Source organism: Ochotona princeps, chromosome 15, assembly GCF_030435755.1.
Source record: "Ochotona princeps isolate mOchPri1 chromosome 15, mOchPri1.hap1, whole genome shotgun sequence".
Lineage (NCBI taxonomy): Eukaryota > Metazoa > Chordata > Mammalia > Lagomorpha > Ochotonidae > Ochotona > Ochotona princeps.
In genome coordinates, this window is record NC_080846.1 from 36,891,809 (window position 1) to 36,904,980 (window position 13,172).

The 13,172-nt window shown below is 36.6% G+C and overlaps 1 protein-coding gene across 1 annotated transcript in view; it reads left to right on the forward strand.

Moving 5' to 3' along the window:
* The window catches only part of LRRIQ1 (leucine rich repeats and IQ motif containing 1), a 164,518-nt gene that overhangs the window by 64,225 nt on the left and 87,121 nt on the right, over positions 1 to 13,172 (forward strand). Inside the window, exons 17-19 of the mRNA XM_058673640.1 lie at positions 271 to 720; positions 6,388 to 6,589; positions 10,543 to 10,662. Coding sequence (XP_058529623.1) covers positions 271 to 720; positions 6,388 to 6,589; positions 10,543 to 10,662 — 772 coding nt within the window. The remainder of the gene's footprint in view (positions 1 to 270; positions 721 to 6,387; positions 6,590 to 10,542; positions 10,663 to 13,172) is intronic.

The window sequence follows — 13,172 nt, forward strand, 5'->3', positions numbered from 1 at the left end:
TTCATTTGTACCAAAAATACCTAGAATAAAAATGCTCCTAAAACTTCCAGACGTTTTGTCTGGACAGACAGGTCTAAATTAACTGAGCAAATACTTTCAAATTTTGTTATAAATGATACTTTTTTTAAGTGGAAATCATTTATACTGAATGTTATACCAACATTTAATGTTCCTTTTAGGCCATACAGAAAAAAATTAAATCTATACAAGATTTAATATTCACTGATATACTTTATATCAACAAAATATCCTCTCCACTTACATTTTCAGAAACGTACTTACCTTGGATGCTGCAGAAAGTCTGTGTCATTATTTTAAGAAGCTGATGACACTTAGTACTGAGTATCGGTTTGCGCATGAACACGGGGATTTAAATATCACCCAGAGGGAGACCACAGAAGACCTGCAAAGCCATTTGGCCCCTTCACACAGTGACAGCACACTGCAGAATACAGCCCCCTGCTCTTGTGCAGGCAAACATGAATCTGACGCACATGATATTTCTGTGAGATGGATGAACTCCGACTCTAGCCACTCCATAATCAGCATCTCCTCTATATGTGAAGATATGGCACGAAGAAATCAGGAGGAATTAGTAGGCCGGAAGAGAGAAGACAGTGAACCAAGCAATATCCCCACCGAAAGAGGCCCATTCACAGAAACAGTTACGGCACATTCTCTGCTGACGAATCGCCAAGATCGCATGCACAGCGAAAAAAAGTGAGACTTGTAAATCATTCTGTTATTACAGATGTGATGTTTGCTTTTTTGTTTAACCTTTCATGAGAATTTAGTTTATTGGTTTGATCCACTATTTAGGTGATGCAGTAACACAGGAAAAATTTATTTAAAAAATAGGGTGAAAAAGGTAATTCAGCTTTTAAGTTCATTGAAATTATTTTCAAAATACAGATGTTACTATTTTTTAAACAGTTTTTGAACCCTTGTTTAGTTTTATTCGAAAGTCAAATATACAGAGGAGAGGAGAGACTAAGAGGAAGATCTTCCATCCACTGATTCACTCCCCAGGTAGCTGCAATGGTCAGAGCTGAGCCAATCTAAATCCAGGAGCCAGGAGCTTCTTTTGGGTCTCCCATGCCAGTACAGGGTCCCATGGCTTTGGGCCGTCCTCCACTGCTTTCCCAGGCCACAAGCAGGGTGCTGGATGGGAAGGGGGGCAACTAGGACACAAACCGGCACCCATATGGGTTCCCAGCACATGCAAGAAAGGGACTTTAGCCACTAGGTTACCGCACTGGGCCCCAATACTACTATTTTTGATGGAAAAATTTTAGCCCGTGGCATCAGATAATAAATTGTAAGGACATTTAGATCACAATTCTATTTCATATCAGTTCCTTTAACTTTATTTTCATGACGTGCACAAAGCTTTAGTAACAGTACAGATTCACTGAGTTAAATTTTGGCAGGCTCTGACTTATTTTCTATGACAATTTAAAATGAGCAAATTAGAAATTATTTTTCTGTCTTCTAATTTCTAATCAAAAAAGGAGTTAAAGAGAAATACAGATTTTTACATTTTAACATAGAGAAAGCAAAAGGCTGAAAAATCAGAATTTAACTTTCTTAGATATATCATTGTACATGGTATTTATGTGCTTATTGAATTGTGACCATTTAAATAGGCATATGTAAAAGTTTTTGTAGGTATATGCTGCGATTTTATTTTAGTTACAGCTTTGTAAGGTAGGGCAATTTTCTCTGTGACTTAGCATATAAACCCCTTGCAACTATTAACGCTTCTAGAAAGCCAACAGGCTGGTTTTAATTGTTTATTATACCAGAAAGGTTGGTGTTTATTTGGCCTGTGAACTTCCATTGCTTTTTACGTTCTGACCTCTATCAAACCAACAGAAGAGAAAGTGGCTAGATTTAATTTCTCCTGTAATGAAGGTGCTGAATAGAACGGAACATGGCAGTAGCTAACCTTGCTTTTACCAGTGTTCCTTCTTTCAGTAACTGTTAGTGTAAGCAACGATTTCTTTTCTTGTAGCTGTTAGTTTGAATGTTGAAATTGACATATATTTCCCAATGCTAATTTCTCAATGTTTATAAAAATGGCATTCGTATTTTCCAATATACATGTTACAAGCTTATCTAATTGCTTTTGTTCCAAATTGGCAATGCCTATTGATTTATATAAAAGTGGTACTTAGAGCTTCGTAATCAATGATAAACAAAGTAGCGAAATAGTGATAAAAAATGAATAATTGAAATATAGAGATTAAAAGAAAAAAGGAGATGATAATGTATTATATACTTGCTGAACTGTGTAATCCAGGAAGATTCACTATCAGTTGTGTATATTTCCTAAGCATGATTTACATATGTTGGTATGCGTTAGACCCTTTTCTCCTTATGATTCTTAGGAAAGAAAAGATAAGAATTATGATGATAAGAGCTGTTTCCTTCTTCAAACCAGAGCATGTCCTACATCTGGGAAAGCCCAAAGTAGCTTCTTTACCTATTATCAGTGAAGTAAAAATAGCCCATATGTCAGTTTCAGTAAAGAAAATATCCTCTTCTTGGCCTGCTGTGGTAGCCTAGTGACTAAAGTCCTCACCTTGAAGGTGCCAGGATCCCATATGGGTGCTGGTTCTGACCCCAGCAGCCCTGCTTCCCATCCAGCACCCTGCTTTTGGCCTGGGAAAGCAATCAAGTACAGCCCAAAGCCTTGGGACCCTGCACCTGTGTAGGAGACCCAGAAGATGCTCCTGGCTCCTGGCTTCTGATTGGCTCAACTCTAATCGCTGTGGCCACTTGAGGAGTAAGTCATCGGACAGAAGATCTTCCTCTCTGTCTCTCCTCCTCTCTGTATGTCTGGCTTTCCAATAAAAATAAATAAGTATTTTTTAAAAAGAGAGAAAATATCCCTCTTCTACCTTTTGTTTTTGTTTCCTTTGGATAATTTTTACCATGTTGCAATGAGGACTTCATGTATTGAATGAAGGTTAAAAAGATTTGCAATTACAGCTGGTAAAACTTGTATGTATCTGAAGAAAAATGTAAATACTGTCCTCGGTTAAATGTTTCCTTAGAAACTTTTCATTGTTTATGACTTACATATTGCAAGTGTGTTTTCTGATTTTTTTTTTGTTGTCACTCATAGTACGTATTACATTGTCTAGAAATACCCTACTCAATTTTTGTTCAAAGTGTAAGTGATGAATGGATGACTACCTGATCAAATTAAATTACATCCATAGCAAAATTTATGAAATTCTGTTCAGCAAAGGAGGCGGAGATAACTTCTTGGAATGTAAATATGTTTCCAAATGTTAGAAGTGTAAATAGTTCATAGTATACCAGAAGTTTTAGCCACTAATTTCACCTTTCTATACATAACCAAAAATATTGAAGACATGTTGATTTTAGAAATTATAGAACTGTTAATTGTTTCAAAGGAACCTTGAAAATAGCCATAATCCAAGAATCCATTCTATTCCATACATATTTTAAGTAATTTTGAAGAATTTAAGAGAAAAATATTTAGCACTTTGACTATAGTCTGTACCTTAATAATATTTCTATGATAAGCTGTGTGGAGAAAGCTAAATATTTCCAACTAGGAAGAGATATGATTAAAAACACTGAGCACCTGTTTGTAATAAATATCTGCTTTTATTCAAAATTTCCTAATGTTACTAAAACAGTCTAGGGAATACAGAAAACACATAGTATTGATGATTCAGTTCCTAAAATTGACAAAGAACTGTGACCAAAAAAAAAAAGCTAGAATTTATTATAGGACTTGTAACAGCATTACTTAAATATTTTCCCATGGGCAAGGAAGAAGGTGGAACTATTTAGTGCGTAGTGGGGTTCTTCTTCCTACCTCTTATTCCTCAACGCTTATTTCTCCACATTGGCAGAATCTTACCCTTTCTTGTCAAATCAACATTGGCTCCTACTTTGGTGCTCTTTCTTCTGCATCGCCATTTTCTCCTCTTTCTGAACCTGTATGTTCTTAGTGTGACACAAGTATCTGTAATACATCCCTTTTTAAAAGAACCCGTTGAGGAGTAGGAGTAGGTGTTGTGGCAGTCAGCTGTCCCTTGCGAAGCCCACTGCCTGAATGCCTGGTTGCAGCGCTGGCTAACCCGCGCCTGTTTTCCAACTTCCGCTAATGAATGTTCAGAAAGTCAGCAGGTGATGTCTTGAGTTCCTGCACACACATGAGAGATGGAATCTGGCCTCCTAGCTTTGCCCGGACCCACCCCTGCTCATAGCATTTGGGGAGTGAATCAATACACTGGCACTCTCTGTTTTTCATCCTCTGACTTCCAAATAAAAATAAATTAATAAGCATTTTTTAAAATTAACAAATGAAATGCCCCTGTACTCGTATCAATCCCTTTATTTCTTTTTTTGTGTGTGTTTTTTAATACATTTTATTATTATTGTTATTATTTTATAATACAGTTTCATATTCCCTTATCCCCTCCCCAGTCCCCCCCCCCCAGTTCCTCTATATCATTTCTAACATATAGTTCTTCATACTCAGTCATATATCCATCATTGCGGGCCTAGACAATGGCAGAGAGTCCAGAATCCTATTGTCAAGATATAGTTAATAGTTTCATCGTAAGTCCATCTTTGTCTGGAAGCAGAAATGCATACCATACTACATCCTCACATCTGGATGTTAGTCTCCATTTCACAGCTACTGTACATCCCCTTAAATGAAAAGTCATGATTCAAAATCAACCATAGAAAGAAAAGAAGAAATTTACAATGCCATGAAGTTAAATGACATGTTACTAGATATGACAGTCTCCATTACGCAACTACTGTACATCCCCTTAAATGAAAAGTCGTGATACAAAATCAACAATGAAAAGAAAAATAGAAATTTACAATGCCTGAAGTTAAATGACATGTTACTAGATATGACAGTCTCCATTACACAGCTACTATACATCCCCTTAAATGAAAAGCAACAAAACATAATCAATATCCGGGAGCAAAAAGAAATTAACAACACCAAAAAGTTAAATAACATGCTATTAAATAACTAATGCGTAGCTGAAGAAATGAAAATCAAGAACTTTCTTGAAGAAAATGATGCCACTGCATGATCTACGAGTCATTGAATGATTTAATCAGAAGGAAGTGTTTTGAAGAGATGAAACTGACAGAAAACAACAAAACCCATGTGATATTGTTTCTACTGATCTTTGTTGAAGTGTGTCTCCTCCAGACAATAAACAGATGGGTTTTGATTTTTAATCCAGTCTAGTACTCTATGATGTTTGATTGAGTTTAAGCCATTTACATTCAGGGTTTAATATGCATGGGTGGTACTTTGGTCCTGTCATTTTAGCATTTGGGTTGTTCATTGGTTTAGTCTTCTGTTGTCATTTTAGTGGGATGTTCTTCCTGTTTGCCTTTGGTTTTGATAGGTGCTATTCTTCTTCTCTGTCAAGAGAACATCTTTAAGTATCATTTGTAGGGCAGGTTTGGAAGAGGCAAATTCCTTTAGCTTTTCTTTACTGTGGAAGAATTTTATTTCATTTTCAAAGACGAAAGAAAGCTTTGCTGGATATGTTATCCTGGGCCGAAAATTTTTTTCTTTTAGAATCTGGAATATGTCACTCCATTCTCTTCTTGCCTGTAGATTCTGATCAACAATGAAAAGCTCATGCAAGAGTTCAAAGAATTTAAGGAAGCAATAAAGCAAATCAAGGCTGGTATATCAGAAATCTAGAACACAGTGGAGCAAATTAAGAGTACAGTGGAGAGTCTCCAAAACAGAATGAAGCAAGCAGAAGAAAGAATCTCAGAATTGGAAGGTATTTCCTGTCATCAGGGGGAAGCAAACAAAAAGCTGGAAGCGGAGCTGGATCAGGCCAAAAAAAGTATTCAAGAATTGAAAGACACTATTAAGAGGCTAAATATAAGAGTTATGGGAGTCCCAGAAGGTGCAGAAAGAGAAGCTGAGTTTGCAAATGTATTTAATGAAATAATAAAGGAAAATTTCCCTAATCTAGAGGAAGAATTGGAAAACAAGATCCAGGAGGGGCACAGAACTCCCAACAGGCTTGACCAAAAGCGTTCTTCACCAAGACACATGATCTTCAAGCTCTCTTCAATTGAACATAAGGAAAAGATCCTTAAATGTGCACGTGAAAAAAATTGATTGACATATAAAGGAAAGCCAATTAAGCTCACAGAAGATCTCTCACAGGAAAATCCCTTTATTTCTTTCATTTGTAATCAAAAATATCTTACACTATTTTTACTTTTTAAGACTAAACAAAAAAAGGACCTATTCCTATTTGTAAAAAGTTCTTTATGTAGATCTTGTTTAAAAGGCAGCTGTCCATCCCTGTGCCCTAACTGTGTTTTCTCTGCTTCTGTGAATAGTTTGGCAGCTGCAGTAATCCAGGCGCACTGGCGTGGTTACATCATGCGCAAAAAGATTAAATTCTCAACAAAGTTTCATACTGCTACAACGGCACTGCTGCCCAGTTCTTACATCAAGAATCAGACTGTTTTAAAGAAAGAAAAAAGAAAAAATACTGTGGATACCCAAGAACAGAGGAAGAAGGCTGCTATCCTTATTCAGGTTATTTTCCTGTTTTTTTGTTTGTTTCTTTTTGGTAATGTAGTTGTGAAAGATGAAGTAGTCATTTTGCACTAATTTATCCTTATATAAAATGAAATGCCCACATGCAAGTGACATACAATGTCTAGAATCTTTTTAAAGATTTACTTACTCTTTTTGAAAGATAGAAGTAGAGGGACAGAGTTGAGGGGAGAAGAGCAGGCCTGCAAGAGAAGGGAGATCCTCCATTTACTGTTTCACCCCCCACAAACCACCAGAGTGGTCAGAGCTGAACTAGACAGAAGCCAGGAGCCTGGAACTCCATCTAGGTCTCCTGTAATAGATGACATGAGCCCAAGTAGCTTCCCAGGCATATAAATAGAGAGCTGGAGGAGAAGTGGAGCAACCAGGATTCAGACCAGTTGCTCCTGTGGGATGCTGGTATGATAGGTGGTGTCTTCCACTGCACCACAGTGCCACCCTCCAACATGAATATCTCTCACTCCTAGGAAGTGTAGGCTGCTTGTTGGCAGTAGATGCTCTTAGAGTCTAGGTTAAAGGAATAGTCCTTACATCAGAAATATTTTCATGACTGATGGTGAAGCTAAACACACAGCCATATTTAAAACTTCTCAAATACGTCATTTATCATATCTACTAGCATATTATTCAACATAGCCAGTCTTCCTTGGCCTGATAGCTCTCTTTAGAAGGATCTTTAAAATTTTGCCAAGGATCCCAGCACAATAGCCTAATGACCAAATCCTCGCCTTCCATGCAACAGAATCCCATATGGGCACTGGTTCGTATCCTAGTTACTCCACTTCCCACTTGGTTCCCTGCTTGTGGCCTAGGAAAGCAGTAGAGGATACCCCAAAACCTTGAAATCTTGCTCTTGTTTGGGAAACACATAAGAAGCTTCTGGCTCCTGGTTTTAGCATGGCTCAGTTCTGGCCATTGCGGCCACCTGGGGAGTGGCCCAGTGGGCAGATCTTTCTCTCTTTCCTCCTTCCCTCTCTAAATCTGCCTTTCCAATAAAAATGAACAAATCTTTTAAAGAATTTGCTGAAAATAATTGTTCAATTCATTCAAATATTCATTTCAAAATTCTGTGATAAATAGATTTGAAATGAAATTGAACTCATTCATAAATATTTATTCACAAGTCAAAATTTTTAATATCGTATCATTTTTCAGGTGCTGTTCTACATTCATAAAGTTAAACCAGAAGTAAATCAGGCAAAACTCTGCTTTCTTGGAATTTGGATGATCATTTGTTTTGTTGTACAGAAGCTTGGTTTGATGTAGTCCCTTTGTTTATTTTGGCTTTGACTGCCTGTGCTTTCAGTGACTTTTCTAAGTCTTTACCAGTGCCCATACTTTGCAGAGTGCTTCCTATGTTTTCCTCTGTTAGCTTGATGGATTCTGCATGCAGATTTAGGTCCTTTATCCAGTCAGAGCTGATGTTTTTTACAAGGTGACAGGTGGGGATCTTCTTTCTTATTCCTGCAAGCTGCTATCCGATTGTCCCATTTGCTGAAGATGCCAACCTTTTTTTTTTAAATTATTTTTTAATAATCTTACTTAGTTGATTAGGGAACAAAGTGTCAAAGGCTATAGGGTGAAAGTGGGTAATACCATTGTTTCCACATCAATATTATTTTACCCTATATCTGGGGTCAGGGAAAAAAACAAAGGGAAAAGCCCCACCCAACCTCCCACCCATCCCAGATCCCCAATGGGAGGCGCGCTCTGAGGGTCCTGCTCATACAGTTTTGATAGTTCATCAGTTCTGGATTGCTGCCAATCTCTCTGTTCCAATCGCAATGAACCCTATTCAGAATCCACTGGCAGACAGTCTCTTCATGGTTGGGGTTCTAAGATCAACAGTTCAGTTGGAGGGATCTCCAAAGAAACTTCATCTGAGATGATCCCAGGCCTGATTCTTGCGCGAGTTTGCCAGTACTGAGTCCGACACTGTCCGTCACACCAATCAGCTTATGCTCATGCTGGTCACTGGGATTGCTGGGTTCGTTCTGTTTCCAGCCCTGTCTTCCTCGTGAACCAACGGGTGTTGTAGTCCAGTTGGATCCTGCCCACTTCATACTCGGTCCTCACTCAAACCAGTTGGAGCTATAGCCTGGTTGGGGCGACTCCCCATAACCCCCACCAGTTCTGCCCCCTACCTTGGTTCCCATGCTTGCCAGTATGCACTGCAGGCTTGTCAAGTCTGTCCCACATCCTGTTTAGCTCTCGCACGTGTCGATGGGCATTGAAGCCCAGCTCAACCCAACCAACCTACTATCCAGCCCACACACCTTCTGGATGCCGACCTTTTGTACTGGATTATTTTCAGTTCTCTGTTGAAGACTAGTTGACTGTATATACACGTATGGGATCACTCCTGGGGTTTCTATTTGTTCTGTTGATCTTCTCTGTTACTGTACTAGTACAGGACGATTTTGATTACCACTGCCGTGTAGTATCACTTGAGGTCTATAATTGTGATGCTCTAGCTTTATTCTTAGTCTTTAGGATAGCTGCAGCTATTCTTGGTCTCTTGTGTTCCCAGATGTATTGTTGTATCTTTTCTGTTTCTGAGAAGAATATTGTTGGGATTTTGATTAGGATTGCACTGAATCTTTATATGACTTTTGGTAATATAGACATTTTGATGATGTGGATCCTGCTTATCCAGGAACATAGTAAATCTCTCCATCTTTTAATGTCTTTTTATATTTAATTTTTAATGCCTTACAATTTTCTTCATAGAAGTCGTCCATGTCTTTGATTAGGTTTATTCCAAAGTATTTTAGATTTATTTCTGCTGATTGAAATGGGACTGAAGTTATTAGTTCTTTCTCAGCTATGGAGTTATTTTGATTTTTGACTGTACATTGTGTGTATGTGTGTGTGTGCACTGGGTAGGTGGTTGGAGACACATATACACATACCACATAAATCACAAATCACATGCAAGCTACATAAAAGAAAAACAGACTGCTTATTCAAAGTCTGGTCTCACAAAGGAGTTAGGCTTCTAGTTAGTTACTTGAATTTCTGTCACTAACATGGGAAACAGATTGAATTCCAGGCTCCTGGCTTCAGCCTGACCCAGTCTTGGTTGTGGACATTTATGAATAAACCAGTAGATGAGTCTCTCCCTCTTGGTTTCACCCTCACTCTCTGCCTTTCAAATAAAGATGAATACACACACATACAAAAATGTATTGAAAGCTAGTGCACAGTTTTCCAGGAACTTCCTGGGGTCTCTTCCTATGTCTGTGTTTCTATAAAAATGTTTTATAGGAAAAATTGACATTAAAAACCAACTTACACTTCACTTGGATATTATACTTCACATATTCTGAAGCTCACATAAGGATTCCCACTTTTAAAAAAGCTACCTTGTCATTGTTACAATTTGTATATTTCTATATTTTTCCCATTTCAGGAATATTAAATCTGAACATTTTAATAGCATTATTCCATGCTTTATTGCTTTTAAAGTTGAATGAGATGATTTTTTAAGGACAGTAATAAACTTTCTCTGATATAGAAATTAATGTATATTAGATTTTTTTCTAAATGTGCTTTGATCTCTTTCATACATACAGTCATTGGGAAGTTAGCAAATTTGGTTTTCCCCTGTATCTCTTTACTTCATGTTTTATAATGAGTCCTGGAGGAATTGTCAGATAATTGATTGGTTGACCTACATGTGTAGCTGAGGGAGTTTTAAAGATTCTTTTCTGCTTACCACAAAGAAAGTCCCCTGAGATTCAGAACTTTAGACACATGCAGTCATTTAATTTATCTTGCAGTCTTAAGTGTCACATAAAGTTCAAAAAACAGATTATTGAGCCATTAAACTGAAGTCTAAGATGTTTTATCTTCCTAATGGGATAACACAGAGAATCTGGTTTTAGGTTTGATCTATAACCTTATATAACATACTTTAAATTTTTGTTTAGGCTGTTTGGAAGGGCTTTATTTTTCGAAAGAAACTGACAGCAGCTCTAGAAGTTATTAGAAATGAAGACTCTGAAGAAGAATATGAAGAAATAGATTTACAAGATTTTGCATTTGATGAAGTAAGTAATAACTACAATGCAAAAATATGAATACTAAATATTTTAATGTAGAATATTGGAGTTAAACTGCTTTGTAAATTATTCACCATAATGATAGCACTATGCTGTGGTTTCTTTCAAATGACATTTGAGGAAGTAGTACATATTTTTTAATTAACCTAAAAGCTTGTATAGTGTGTAAAGGTAGTCAACAGTACTTTCTTTGAACAGATTTTCTAGAGGCCAATACCCTATTTAATCACAACGCCATCACCAAAATTATATAAGACTATGATCTAATCAACATTACTCAATCTGCTTGTTGTTGTAATAATGTCCTCCTTTTGGTCTGAGATTCAGTCCAGGTTCAGAGGTTCCATTTAATTGTCATTTTCCCTTAATCTCCAAATTAAACAATTACTCAGGGTTTTTTTCTTATTTCCGAGAGTTTACAATTTTTATAATTATACTAATTCTCTCTTAATTGCAGCACAAAAATATTACATGAAAAATCCCAGCAATGCAAAATCTGAGTTTTAAATTCTAAGAAGTGTGACAGAATCTTGTAACTGTTCTGTTCTGTTGCACTAGGGTTGTGAACCATCCCGTTGTCCAGCATAGCCCTCCTGCATACTCTGTCCTCCAATTAGTCATTCAGTCGTCATGTCACCTGTCAGAAAAATGGTTTTGTCATCATGGTGTTTTAGTTTGTGTAGTCAGAATTCTACTTACTAGAGTTCCCAAAGTGAAATAATAGTGATGCTGACAATTCCCTACAACAGTGGAAGAGTGCTTCAAAAACATGAAAAATTGATTCAAATTTTATTTTGGTGCAAAAAAAATTAGCTTTATCAATTACACCATAATGCCTGCCCTGAATATTTTCATAATGCACATTTTTTCATAAATTGTTTAAAGACTTGCATATTGTTATTTTCATTATGCTTTATTATGTTATTCTCTTATTATATCCATTTTATAGATTAAATTTGAAAGTAGGTAGCTATATATAGGAAAAAAAACCATATACTTAGAGTTTGGTCTGAAAGTCAGGATGGTCACTTCTTAGAGGAATGTCTGTGTTACACACCCACCTCTGCTCCCAGATGCAACTTGCTGCGTTAGTAATTGGGTTCCAACCACTCATGTGGGGTACGTATATAGAATTCTGTCTCTCAGCTGTGGCCTCTGGTTGATATCATGTCATGGTATTTGAGAAGTGAGCTGCAAAATGGAAACTCTCTCCAATTCTGTCTCTCAAAACTTACTTATTTTTTTCTTAAAAAAAGGGAAATTGGTATTACATGCTTTCAGAGTATCAGGATAGCAAATTGTGAAATTTTTCTTGGCCCTTTTAAAAATTATCCTCAACTGCATTTTTAAAAGCTGCCCAATTTTAAATATACTGCTTGAAAACCTTTTGTTAAGAGTGTAAAACATAAAGTAATCTATCAATTTATTATAAATGGTATATTAATACAGATGTTAACTATAAAAGACATGTTATAAACACTTGTTAAAAATCTATAATACAGGTTTAGAAATAGTTAAGTGTAATGGTCCAAAAACCATATGTCAAAATATGAAATACACACATTTTCTCCCAATTTTTGTATGTGTATGTCTGCACTGAGTGTCATTTTTCTCAGAAGTTATACTTATACTTACCCCTTTGAAAAGCTAATCATTCAGTATATACTCAACTTCATGTATATATTTTCTTTTTGGTCTTACATATTGATTTTGCTAGTAGAGCGTTAGGTAGATTTTTAAAATAATATTTAGCATAGACCCCTAAGAGGGAAACAAGGGTAGGACTGTGAGACACAAACCCTATGGGTGAGCAGTGCCTTTTCATCAGAGTTGAACTTTTAGGTGTGTCATAAAGTTAAGGGTTAATTGATGCTTGTTGCACTTGGACCACTCAAGAGGATGACCTCTCACAGTTCTGGAGATGTCTCCTCCATACTTGAGGATACTTTTCTGCTTTGACAAGGATCTGAAACAACATCAGTCTCTGCAGCCAGTCCATGCTGTGGTAACAGACTAGCAACAGCTGTAGACCTTTGGTTTAAAAATTACTCAGAAGTGTATGTTGTATTGCATGTATCATGACTATATCAGCTTTAAGGATCTCTGTTTACATATGTTTTCACAATCACTGGTAAAATGTAGCTCTAATAATCAGGATGTGTGACAGGAAGATTTAAATATGACTGGTTCAACTCTACGTGTAGTCAAATGATGCCTCTATGACCCATTTTCATGTTCAGTAGTACGCTATGTCTCAAGCTTCAATTAGGATATTCAAGCTACATTTTTATATTTTCTCCATTTTTATCAAGTATAATTGGATATCTCCAAATTTTATTGAAGCATTGAATTATGAAATCATGAAAATTGTAATGAGGCCATTGAGATGAAGATATTCTGAAGACAAAACATCGCTTATATGAATTCTTTCCCTTATTATATTTATATATTAAAATTCAACACTATTGTTGTGTTAGAATAGGAAGCTGCCATTAAAC